The sequence below is a fragment of the Nasonia vitripennis genome, chromosome 4, assembly GCF_009193385.2.
Source record: "Nasonia vitripennis strain AsymCx chromosome 4, Nvit_psr_1.1, whole genome shotgun sequence".
NCBI classification, from domain to species: domain Eukaryota; kingdom Metazoa; phylum Arthropoda; class Insecta; order Hymenoptera; family Pteromalidae; genus Nasonia; species Nasonia vitripennis.
The window spans coordinates 29307178-29319984 of NC_045760.1; the positions used below are offsets into that span (position 1 = coordinate 29307178).

Consider the following 12807-nt stretch of genomic DNA (forward strand, 5'->3'; position numbering starts at 1 on the left):
CTCGATTTTTCTAAATTTAAACATGTTTATGAAGAAAAATAAGTTTTAAAAAATGCGGCCAAAATACGTTTAAAAAACTTTGGTCCGCAAGCGATCGCAGGTAAGCGAGATGATCCGCGCTACTATTATACGTCTATCTGGAAAGAGGATTTAAATTTTGTGGTTTATCGTTCATTTGAATAAGTATACCTAGAGACTTTTTTTTTTATTCAAAACGATCATATATATTTTTATTGCGTTTTTCATTCTTTCGTCGTCCGTGTTGTAATATAATACAGTACTATTTATACTAAACACACTTTATGAGATTGTAGTATTTTTGCGTAATATGTAAAATAATTATGTCTTTCTTTTGTTTCGTACAAATACTGCTTCTATTGGCAGGCTTATGATTTTAGTCTCTTATCACATTCATTACTTTTCTTTTCTTTAAAAAAATCCTACTACACAACAGTTCATTTTTGCTTATCTGGGAGAACAAGGATATCCCTCATTTCTTTTTTTTTTACAATAACAATTATAGGAAAGACATACTCAATGGGAATTGAGTTTGTTACATGAAATGTGTAAGGAGGGAAGAAGTATTTTAATGGTAATATGAAATAAAAATATTCTACTTAAGGTCATGCATTTGAAGGAAAAATTTGTTTATCACTGTTAGTCAGGGATACTAGTAGATTTTGTGTAATTTAAGGAATGTAGACTGATTTTGGAAAATATTACGCTGCTGTTTCCTAATGGTGAAGAGCACTTGATTATGATAAAAAAAAAACAAAACTTCTCTCTTCTGATAAAGCTTAAAGAATAACATAACTTAATTTTTAACGAAAAATAAGCGCTTAGCAGTTATGTAATTGGCAAAAACTATTTTGGAGAGTAGGAAAAAATAGTATACCATGAGACAAAACTACTAATTCTACATTTGCGGCAATTGATCAATAGGAGTAGTAAATTTGAAGTCTTCTGGGAACAGGCGTGCTGCATGTGGGAACATTAATTTGTATGATTGCCTGATTGTCACGTCCGCAACACCAGCGATATCTCCAATTTCTTTTTGTGATTTTTTGTCGTCGGAAGCCTGCGACAATTTTAAACATCAAAATCGACGAATTGGAAGAATCGTAATTAGAAAAAAGAGATAAAGATTGCAATAGTAACAGAATAGTTCTTACCTGTGATGCCATGTAAATGGCAGCAGCAGTAACTGATATGGGAGATCTTCCAGGCACGATGTCTATATCCACAGCCTTCCTTGCAATGTGCGTAGCTGCTCTCTGTACCATATTTGGCAAACCCAAGTTTGAACAAAATCTGGACATAAAGTCACCAGTAGTAATAAGATCCACGCTTGTTTCCAGTGCTTTCAGAATAAGTTTGAAACATCGCCCTATTTCTTTTTTGCTTATTTTACTGACGGCGCAGATTTCTTTAAATGTACGAGGCACTCCTTCCTGACGGCAAGCAATGTACAAACATGCCGAGGCAATGGCGTCGTTTGAGCGCCCTTTCAGATTTTTACCATCGTGCACTTGCTTGAAAAGATTATTTGCTCTATCAACAATTGTTCTTGGAAGATTGATACGATCTGCCATAGCATTGATTTCACGAAACGCATTTATTAGCGTTCTATCCGAACTATTCATCTGGAAAAGACAAAGTTCTTATGAGTTTTTTCAAATCAGCATTAATTACCTCATGGTGATGAAATGCATACGTACAGTCCGTCTATTCTGATATTTTGACACACCAAATGCATCGAACGATGCAGCCCCTGTACCAGGACCAATGATTGTGGACAAATCTGATCCATTGAGAAGAGGGTTTTCCGGACCACCAACACGAGATGGATCAGTACCGGCTTTGTCATTGCTAAATGTTCTCCACTCTGAACCTACATCTATTACTCTAGAAAAGAATTATGGATCGATGGTTTGCATTCAAAGTGCTTGCAATGTGTTTTGTTATCTCAATATGCTTACCGGTCTCCCACTACTAATCCACATTCTGAACAAATTTGATCACCAGCTCTGTAATCTTCTATCAGTGGAGCTTCGGGATGAGCATAACAACAGACTTTGTTTGTGTCCGACCTGTAAACATTACGCAAGTAATAAGTAATTGTGCATTAGGATTCAACATTGAGTGAATATTTATCACAAAATGAGAATTGGCATGTTTATTTCAAGTTTTCCTCCTCAGTATCTTCAACTTATTGCTCCGAAAAATTAAGGAAAACAAAAGGTCGTAAAAGTGTATGCGTTAACTATAGCAAAAGCAGCAAGTTGGAAGTAACACATACAACAGAACTGATAGTTTATCTGTACAAGGAAGTACACGAAATAGTAATAAAACAGCAATAAAAATTGACAACCTTAAACTTGTTGGCTGTTCTGAATACTATATACATTTTGGTGTCAAGCAACGGAATGTATAATTAACCTAAAAGTTATTGTAAAAATATGCATCCAACGAATTTCAACTGCGCAAAATATAAATTTTATTTCTTCAGAATATTTAAGCAAATTTCATGTCGCTCGTCGTTGAGCGTATATACTGTGCCCGAGATGCTATAAAAATCGGAGCTTCTTTCGTTGATAAATAGACGCTACTTCGAGGACAGATGATTGTTTTTACACCACTGCGATGCTTATACACAAGACACTTCGATTGCCGACGTTTTTTCGCCCGCAAATGCTCGATTTTTGTCAGTTTCCCTAATAAAAACAAATAAAATCCCTCACCTTGAGTGAGCAGCCATATTTCGCTTATATTGTCAATCTGTGAGCTCCTGTGCTACTACTGCAGGTATCTGCTCTCTCTTCCTTTCTATAATACGTATATAATACATATATATACGCGAGGATGTTTGCCCTGCGACTGGATTCAGATGGCGCTAGTTACTAGAGATTACGCGCGTCTCGCAGACTCGGTCGGTATGGAAGTTGGTAGAACGAAACGCGCGCGAGATTTGAATCGACGAAAGGTTGATCAATGATTTAATCTGACGTAAAAGCAGGAATTAAGTATATTATAGCTAAGTAAGCAGAACTTACGCGTAGGTGGCTGATGAAGTGCGATGATCGGCGCCTGATGGTTTTCTTCGTACCCTCATTAGTGCTAGCTGCGGTTTGGGTCTCCGTTCTGAGAGACGGATTATTATCTTACATTTTAACTTTTCTATTGTTTCCCGAGTAGTTGGACTCCTCATATAGAACTAGATATTAATAGAATAGAGAACACACTTACCGCTGTGTCGAGTTATTAAAAACGACTGTATTGTATTATAAAACGATTAACGTTTCTGGGACGACAATTAAGTATGATTCCCAATAAGAAACGAGAGACGGAGAATAGACGACGTTTTTCACAATATTACGTTCAAATTGAACTAATAACCTGAATATAGAATGATTTGTATTTCCTAAAATCAAACGACTTGTACCTGCGGATGTAGGAAGTAGAGGGGACATCAGCTATAAAAGGATGCGGCTTATATACCAGCGCTATTAAAAGTCGGATCAAATATATAGTAATTATTCTAATATCAACCGAAAGCTCTGCTCGATAGTCTACAGATTTTTTGCTTCAGTTTTTTTTAACGCACGTGAATTTGAATAAATAACCTTCATATGATATATATCATGGATAGCCAGAAGAAGGTAATGTAAAAATGAAAAATTTCAATATACGCTAAAAAATAATTAAACACGTTAAATAATAAATTATAATTTATGGTAGAGACAGACGAAGCATTTTAATATAGCGTGTATAATATATAACTATTGATTATAGATCTTGCAAAAAGATTGCATGAATATTGTTTTAATATTTTAATGAAAATTGCTGGTGCCAATCAAGCGAATTTTCATGAAAAATCGATAATTCAATGAATAGACATGATATTTTCTCAAAGGGAAAGGGCTGAGGGAAGAATACACCAATTTTCAATAACTATTTTTATTCATTCAAGCATCGATATATAACCTCAAAAACCACTCCTACAACATATCAACCCGAAAATTATTATTGCTTCTGTAAAACGCCGCCAAAACCTCGGCGATGAATGTCAATATGGCGATGGTACAACCTCCTGTAAACACGATTACAAGTATCCTCGTAGTCATTCGTAATTCCCTATCTTGAAGCGCATAATCGTGAATATTTTTCGGTCGCTTCAAGTATTCACCGATACCGGTCTCGAAAATTCGGTCGACTATTCTTTGCAATTCACGATGATACGGTGACAATCTCATCATAGTGTAAAACGAATATTCGTAATAAAATACAGGCTTCGCTATCTCCATTTCTTCGTCGAGCTCATCGTAAAATTCGGTCGCGCTGGAAATGCACATAACGCGATGGTTCTTGCGCAGTTTCTTCAAACACGTACCGATTTTACTAACTGGTTCCGATTCGGCCAGGATTTTGTGCGCGTGTACGTCAGTGTGATACGAGCTCACGCTAGTTGGGCCAAAAAGCTTAGTTTCGAATCTGTACGACGAGTTTATGTAAATATCGAAGTTGTAATCGTACAGCTGTTTAAACGTGTCGAATTTCACTATTTGTCGAATGTACTTTATACCGAGAACATCGGAATAGAAATCGGCCACGTAGACCATGGATATGAGGGCGAAACACATGAAGAATATTTTGTCGATCAGGTGTCGTGGCTGTACCTCGATCGAGGCTCCCGTCAGTAATTCGAAAATGTTGAAGCTACGCCAGAATCGATCGTTATTGGACAATAATTTTCTGACACACGCGATAACGCAAATGATCGTGAAAATTATACCGGAATAGACGAAAAGCGTATAAGGATACTGCAGGTTCAAATCCGTACGGACGGACACAACCGCTACGATTTTCTGATGCTCGTAGAAACAATGCAACCTGGTCAATCTCTCGGTGTGATGATCCGAGGATCTTTTTCGTTCTAAATACAATTGATCTTGATAGATCATTTTGTCGTATTTTAGTAAATCATTTCTACGCCAAAGCAAACTCGTAAGTGTAAGCGCAGCCTCAAAAACAGGCGTAGAAGCACTGATGGATTGTTTAGCAAATTTCGAAGTTAAATTTAATTTCTTCAACGCCATGTTTATAAAGGACAAAGCCGTTTGCTCGTCGCTTCTGGTATTTTTCAGCATCCCATTGTCGTCTAATTTCATGTATTCCGCTAGTTTGATCTTGAATGGATAGCCGTTAGCGTCGACTAATTTATTCGGAAATATGATGGTATCTGGACGAATTATCGTCTGGATGTGATAATTTTCGAACGGCATGAAATAATGCAGCGTATATTCCAAAGAAAAGTTGCTGTTGTTTATTATGTTTATAACCGATAGATCGAGCATCTGCACGTTTTCCCAAGCATGGATAAATTGTTCTTTGATAACTTTAGAATTGTTTTCCTTGTCGAAAATAACCAATAAGCACTTTAATCTATCGATTTCGTGTGAAAATATAAAAGTCTTACCAACTTGGTCTATGAATCGCCTGGTTGTATAAGGATCCTTTAACATCAACTCTTCCGTTGAATTTTCGACTTGATACAGTACGATGTAAGTGATAGCGCCATACTTACGATAATTATTGTCGAGATTAGTTGAAGTACAGTTTACAATGTGCGAAACTTTGGTTACCATCGATGGACTTTTCTGTAAGATACGTTCTACGAAAATGCTGTAAAAGGGTAGTGGTTTTGGATGATCAGGTGTGAATATCAAGGCCCCGTAGTCATCGCTGATGTCTTCGGCAATTTTGAGTGCTAGAAAATCGAGTTTTCCGCGTTCGCCTCCTATCGAGGCTAGTGGATTTCCTTGCAGCTCTTGAATAGTCAAAAAAGCGAGTACCAGCAGGTAATATCGAGTTTTCATGATTCAAAGACGTTCTCTTCTGGACTGCGCGAATACTTGTTCTGAAAATGTTCAGCTATCACATTACGTTATTGATTAGATGTCGCAAAAAGATTGTCTCTATCTCAATCACACTTAAGATGTATTAACATAAGTATATTGTTTTAATACTTTAGTAGACGCGGAAGTCTACTACTCGTAATGAAAGCAAAAACTTCTTTTTTTTTTCGAACAGTATTAAGTGCTGTGAATGAACGACACTGGTAAATATTGTTCGATCATTTGTTATGAAATAATTACGATTGCATTGTTCGAGGAATGCATATAGTGTTTATTACCAAAGTGCAGTCCAAACACTTGTGGAAACAGGTTTCCGCGTATTAAAGTGTTAGAAACGTCAATTTTGTCTGAAACCAAAGTACGTTCGGCACAAACAAAATTTTTTTCTTCTATATACATCATATTACGTACCTGCTAAAAATATGCGATTGTATTCGATTGAAATCGATTAAAATTTAATCGAATTTAATCGTTTTAAATCCATTCAATCGACCAGCCAAATTTCGTCGATTAAATTCCTATCGATTTAAATCGTTTTTAATTACAATCGGTTTTAATACGAAAAATAAGTATTAAATTTAATACATTTTTATCGATGTTTATGTAGTAATTATTTTAGTGTAGTTGAATTGTAATTTATTCCACTAATTTTAATCGATTTTAAAATCTCTAATCATTACTAAATCGTCTATCGATCTTAATACTAGTTTTATGAATAGCTTTGAATATATTTTAATCAACTTTAAAAACTAAAACAATTACTATTCTTGTTATATCATTTAATTGTTATTTTATTAGTATATATAAATCTGTTTGAATAGTACGTTATTAGTAAAATATTAAATCTATCACAATCTATCTTTCAAGGATTAGCTTTTAATGTTACTTTAATCGATAAAAATGATCACAACAATAATCATACTTTTAATATTTATTTTTAATTTTGTCAACAAACTTGAATCTTTTTGAATGGTAATTTATAATATTGAATCGACCCTAATCTTTGTTTTTTAAGGATTGGTTTTAATAGTACTTTAATTGATTCGAATAATAATCATTTTTCTAATATGATTTGTTCGTGATTTTATCAATACATTTGAATTGATTTATAATGTAATAATTCGTTTATTTATATTATTTAATCGATCTCGATACTTTTTTACGGTTAGATTCAATTATACATCAATCGATTTAAATAATCAAAAAAAGAATCCCTGCTAAAAATATTAGATTGATTTAATCAACGTTTTAAATTATCGATGTGAATCAGTCTCAATAGCAATCTAAATCTCAAAATGACGATATTTTTATCGACTTTCATGCGATGATTATTTTAATGCAGTTCCATTGGGATTCTTTCAATAAATATGAATAAACTTATTAGTCTATATTAAATCAGTTTAATTTTACAAATAATTTTGATAACAGTTTAAGTGACCTTAATGATCAAAGTTTTGTAATATCCCTTATGAAAAAAAAACCTTCACATTTTGATTAGAATCGATTAAATTCATTGCGAAACTAGTCGATTTTAATCAACCTTATGTTTCTTAATATAACCGCTTGGTGTCGCTTCAAATGTTCACACTCGCAATTGACAAGATTTCTTCTCCGTTACTATATAAGAAAGGTCAAATGCAGTAGAATACAGAATAGATTTATTAACTACAATCGATTTGAATTGAAACTTTATTAAAATCGATCGACTTTATTAAACGACACATGATTAAAACAAATTCATGTCAATTCAAATGGATCATTGGTTCCGATTTAAATAAGCATTGAACTGATTAAGTGAATATCCTAATACTTATATATTCTAATCCGGTTTAATCGATATTATTAAATCAATTTTAATGCCATCAATATATTACACACGCAGCAGCCTGAATGTAATCGCTTTCAAATGTAAAACGCAGGATTAAGATATAGACTCGGAATCGATTTATTTTTTGTCCATCGATTTTAATCGCATATTTTTAGCAGGGGTTGCGCTTACCAAGAATCGATCGAATGCGCAAGCAATAAGAGATGAGCTATCACTTTCTGCTAACTTAAACATCTCACGTGAGCATTTTCCGCAGGGGGCAACGGGGCTAGATCGAGTAAATAGCTGACACTTCGTAAGGTCATATAGGTTAAATCTACTGCTAACAAGTGTCAATAATTGATAATATCTTGATAAAAAAACTTAACAAGAAATGCGTTTCTCCGCGTGTATAGTTAATAAGCTAAGTTTTAAGACACTTAGCTAAGTTGTGGTTAACGATTTAACTAAATAAGCGTTTAACCGTTATAAATGCATAGATATGACGCGTTAACTCATGATAAAACGAAACTTTTGCTTGAAATTTGTCAAATGACTGTTACAATCCAAAAATTGTAGAAAAATACGTTACAATCGTAAAAAATCCAAATATTCGTAATAAGACATATTTTTAATGTTTTAATGCCAAAAAAAGGGGAAAAACAATTTATAACTTAATAATAATACTGATGTGGTATTATAGATACGCATCACTAAAATATTAGCAATATTTTAATTAATTTTTTTACATTAAAATTTGATAAAACTGGCCAATTAAACTTAACTTTTTAACGAATTTCAACCGTTAATTTTCTACCGGGGAAGGTCTTTTTATATAATTCAATATTAAAATTAATCACCAGAGAATGATTACATTTTATGCGCGACTTTAATTACATTGCATATAATAGTATATTGTGTACCAAGGGCGTAAAGTGGGCTTTTCTAGGCCGAGTGTCTTGTCTGCGGCTCGGGCTAACTCGCCTTGACTCGTACTGCAAAATCCACGAGGCCAAAAAGCCCACTTAGCCCTTGGTGCACACCATATTTTATGTAACGCGCGGACGTATTTTCGCGTTTTTTCGTACGTGTTAAGAGGGACTGATGTGACTATTTTTTGACACGGCAACCGTGCTCTTGTCTTGTTCAAACATTATATCTAATAAATAAATAATGCAAATTTATCAAAATCAACTTTTTTTTAAATTACAAAAAAAAATTTTTGTGCGCAATAAAGGCCATTATTGCCCGCTGTTTGAATATGCGGGCAATAAAGGTTTTTATTGCCCGCTAAAATAACTTTTTTGCCCGCCGGTCAAAAAAGAGTCACTTTAGTCCCTATTAATAGGTACGAAAAAAGCGAAAATCGTTCGCGTGTTACATAAATACAATTTCATTCGCTCTCGTGCAGTGTGATATCGATTATAATTATAGTTATCTTCATTTTAAAAATAGCTTTCTTTTTCATAACGCATGAGATAATTCAGTTTACGAGCACGTTTTAGCAGAATCTGCGAAAAAGTTCGAAATTGTGGCGGTATACATATAGTAAACGAGGAAAATGATAGCGAGCTTCGCGCTTTAGAATTTTTAAATTATTTTAAATAGCTGAAATAATCGTCGTTATGTTTAGACAGTTTAACATTTTTGAAATGACAAAGTTGTCCACCATGTATACAAGTTCATTACACCGAACAAAGCATATCTTCATTTCTATCATCTTCAATTGTCTTCAGCATTGTTATGATGCAAAATTATCGTAATCTCACCCTATGATAAATTATTACACGCCGTTTGAAAATGGCACTCCATCGTATTTTACATATAGTTGCAGCGCAGTTGTGAATGGGAAAAATGATCAATTCGAGATATGCACGTACAAAAATACCCGCATGTCTTGGATTGATAAAATTATACACAATGAACATAATATACTAAGTAGCAGATGCTTTCAACTCAGGCGTATCATTCATTATTATCAGAGTCTCGTTAAGAACTGCATCGATGCGGTTATTGTGTTGTAATGAAAAATTGGAATATGCCAAGAATTTTATTGGCTCCCCTTTGAAGTCGTGCCGCCGCTGAGTGTCGCGTGGCAGCTTGTCATTGTCTGCTATTTCCAGCATCGGTATATATAGTTATCGGAATTTATTATTGAAATATGTACATGAATTAAATGAAATTTATCTCAATGGTGCTCTGCACACGAGAACGACCCTTGATGTATGGAACAGTTTGAGTATAATGTAAAGCTTATGATTATGCCTCTGAATATTTATTAAAGAATATAAACTATGAGATGTTAATTCAATTGACCGTTATTTTATACGTGCACTCACTAAGTATAACTTGAGAATAAACAACGCCACCCAAAATAACTCAAGTGACAAAAAGAATTACGTCGTGAAAGAAGACAAAATTATACAATAATGTAAACAAAATTATTATCTTATCACTCGCAATGCAAAGTAACACAACATATTTTATTTCATTTTCAACCAATAAAACATGCGCAAATAATAAATTCATACATCGTACAGCGGCGAAAAAAGTCGCCACGCGCTGAACGTCAGACCTACTCTATCTCGAATGAAGAATAAGCATCGACGCGTCAATTGCAGCTTCCGCAACGACTCTTGATAATTATCGTTTCGGAGATGTCGGAGCGAATTTTTATGCGACGCCGATATCATCGAGGAACAACGTATAATACGCGGAACGTGTCGTCATATCGCTTCGCGTACTTGCATATAGTACCACGTGGCTCGTGCGAGCTTTCGCTTTTCATATAAAAGCTCCGCAGCCTCAAAAGCCAGCAGTTGTTAGCGCGCGCTTTCCTCGATCGATTTTTTTTTACGATACTTATTACAGGCGTTGATAATTTAGGTGAGTAAGGGGTGTGCGTGTGATTTGAATTTTTGAAAAATCTTTATTTGCATGGAATAATCAAATACGTGAGATTTGCATGTTGCTTGCGTTAGTGTAACGTCAAAGGTATGTTAGAGAGCGAGTTTTAGCTACGTTGATGGTACTGCAAATTATGCGATGTAAATTAATGCTGTTAACTCTGGAAAATTGATCGCACGAACCTTCTAGTCTAATAATTATATTGCATTACGATCGCTATATAACAAGCTAAAATCCTCTAGTGCCAAATTTAGCGAATATTGTCAAACAAAAATTAATTAAACGCAGAACATGAGCAAATTCGGTTCGCTGTCCAACGGCTCGATGTCGATGATGAGCAGTCGAGGCGGCGGAAGCTCGTCTCGTGGAAAATCAAATCTCGCCGTCAACATAGGCCAGAACAACGAGATGTGCTTAATGGCCGGAAGGAAAGAAACTTTCGCTAACGACCCACAGATGACTTTTCCAGGACAGGGCGTTGTCAGGCCTAATCTTATCGCCGGCCGAGAGGACGGAAGGTGAACGTTTTTTCGACTATATATGTATTTATTTAATTATTTATTTATTTATTATTACCAGAAGACATTTACAAGGTATGTATTTCATATCTGGAAACCTGCAGAGTTAAATAAAATTACCTGTTCGCAGTCTGGTTACAAAGGAAAAAGAAAAATATAAACAAAACTTAAAACTAAGATATATACATTTGGCATTAGCTTCTAATAACAAATTTGTGTATCGCATACAGAAACAATTTTTTTTTCTTTTATTATCTTTCTAACAGTCGTATCGTATCCAGTCTTTTATGATTATCTTCTGAGTGTATTTATTTATATTTAATACTTTTGTATTATATCTTTCTCCAATAAAAATGTCCCTTTATATTATATACACCCTCTGATTACGTGAATGATCGGATCAAAAGAAAAATAATATTAAAACTCCTCGAAAACAGCAGCGATCAATTCGAGCTCGGCGCCTACGGCTACGGGAAGAACAACGTGAAGCTTCTCTACGTCCGCCGCGAAAACGCCCTGCGCCACGAGATCCGCGAGTACGAGATCGACGTGCATCTGCGTCTAAGCACACAGAAGGATTACCTGGTCGGCGACAACCGGGACATCATAGCTACCGACAGCCAGAAAAACACCGTCTACCTCATGGCCAAAAAACACGGTGTCAAGTCGCCCGAGGAATTCGCCATAATTCTGTGCTCGCACTTCCTCTATCAGTACAGACACGTCGAGGAGGTGAACGTCAGGGTCGAGGAGTATCCCTGGAGCAGACACGAGGTCAACGGTGTGTCCCACAATCACGCGTTCGTGTTCACGCCCACCGCTACGAGGTACTGCCAAGTGACCCAGCTTAGAAACGGTGAGTTTTTATCGTTATAGATATGGAAGGTCGTTCAGTGAGTCGTTTTAAACGTTCGATTTATATTCCGAGTGCAGAGTCGCCGAGGATCCGAGGTGGACTGAAGAACCTGAGGGTGTTGAAGACGACCCAGAGCTCGTTCACGGACTTTATCCAGGACGATTATCGGACTCTGCCCGACGCGAACGATCGCATCTTCAGCACAGTCGTCACCGCCTCCTGGGACTTTTCCACTGCTTCGGGGGTCGATTTCGACGCGGTTTGGCGCACAGTCAAGAATTGCATCCTCGAGAATTTCGCCGGTCCGCCGGTCAGCGGAGTTTACTCGCCGAGTGTGCAGAATACGCTCTATCTCGCCGAAAGGGGAGTTCTCAGCAAGGTCGATCAGGTACTTTATACTGTTTACCTATTTTTTTTAGTTTGAAAATATAATTATCATTATTTTTATCAATTGCGCTTATATTCGCTCGGCAGATTTTCAGTATCGAAATGCAGATGCCGAACAAGCACTACTTCGACATCGATCTGAGCAAGTTCTCGAAACTGGTGCCAACGGAGAACAAGGAAGTTTACCTGCCGATGGACAAGCCCTCCGGGATCATCTACGCGCAGCTGAATAGGAAAGATTTCAACACGAGGTCGAAGCTTTGACTTTGTCGCCTCGATGTATAATCGCTCATCTGAATAACCTACAGTATTTGTCATACAATTATCCTTGTATGTAACGTTGTTATCTCGTTTTTTTGTTTTGTTTTTTTTTCTATTAATAAATAAACATTTACTGCAATCCATCGTATACACGCT

General features: G+C 35.8%; 2 protein-coding genes across 3 annotated transcripts; one reads left to right on the forward strand and one right to left on the reverse strand.

Moving 5' to 3' along the window:
• Nucleotides 1–197: 197 nt before the first annotated feature.
• LOC100123624 (transcription initiation factor IIB) lies at nt 198–2869 on the reverse strand. The gene is made up of 5 exons (XM_001607241.6): nt 2742–2869; nt 1980–2090; nt 1719–1905; nt 1173–1643; nt 198–1078 (listed from the first exon to the last, which is right to left on the reverse strand). The coding sequence occupies exons 1-5, from the start codon at nt 2756–2758 to the stop codon at nt 917–919; spliced, it is 948 nt and encodes a 315-aa protein (XP_001607291.1). The 5' UTR covers nt 2759–2869; the 3' UTR covers nt 198–916.
• A 7607-nt stretch (nt 2870–10476) lies between these two features.
• LOC100123613 (uricase) lies at nt 10477–12799 on the forward strand. Of its 2 annotated transcripts, none has more exons than XM_001607229.6 (5): nt 10477–10608; nt 10918–11147; nt 11585–12003; nt 12081–12391; nt 12478–12799. In XM_001607229.6, the coding sequence occupies exons 2-5, from the start codon at nt 10921–10923 to the stop codon at nt 12652–12654; spliced, it is 1134 nt and encodes a 377-aa protein (XP_001607279.2). In that variant the 5' UTR covers nt 10477–10608; nt 10918–10920; the 3' UTR covers nt 12655–12799. The 2 variants fall into 2 exon arrangements, with proteins under 2 accessions (XP_001607279.2, XP_016845485.1); XM_016989996.3 differs by having other exon boundaries at nt 11588–12003.
• Nucleotides 12800–12807: the final 8 nt, after the last annotated feature.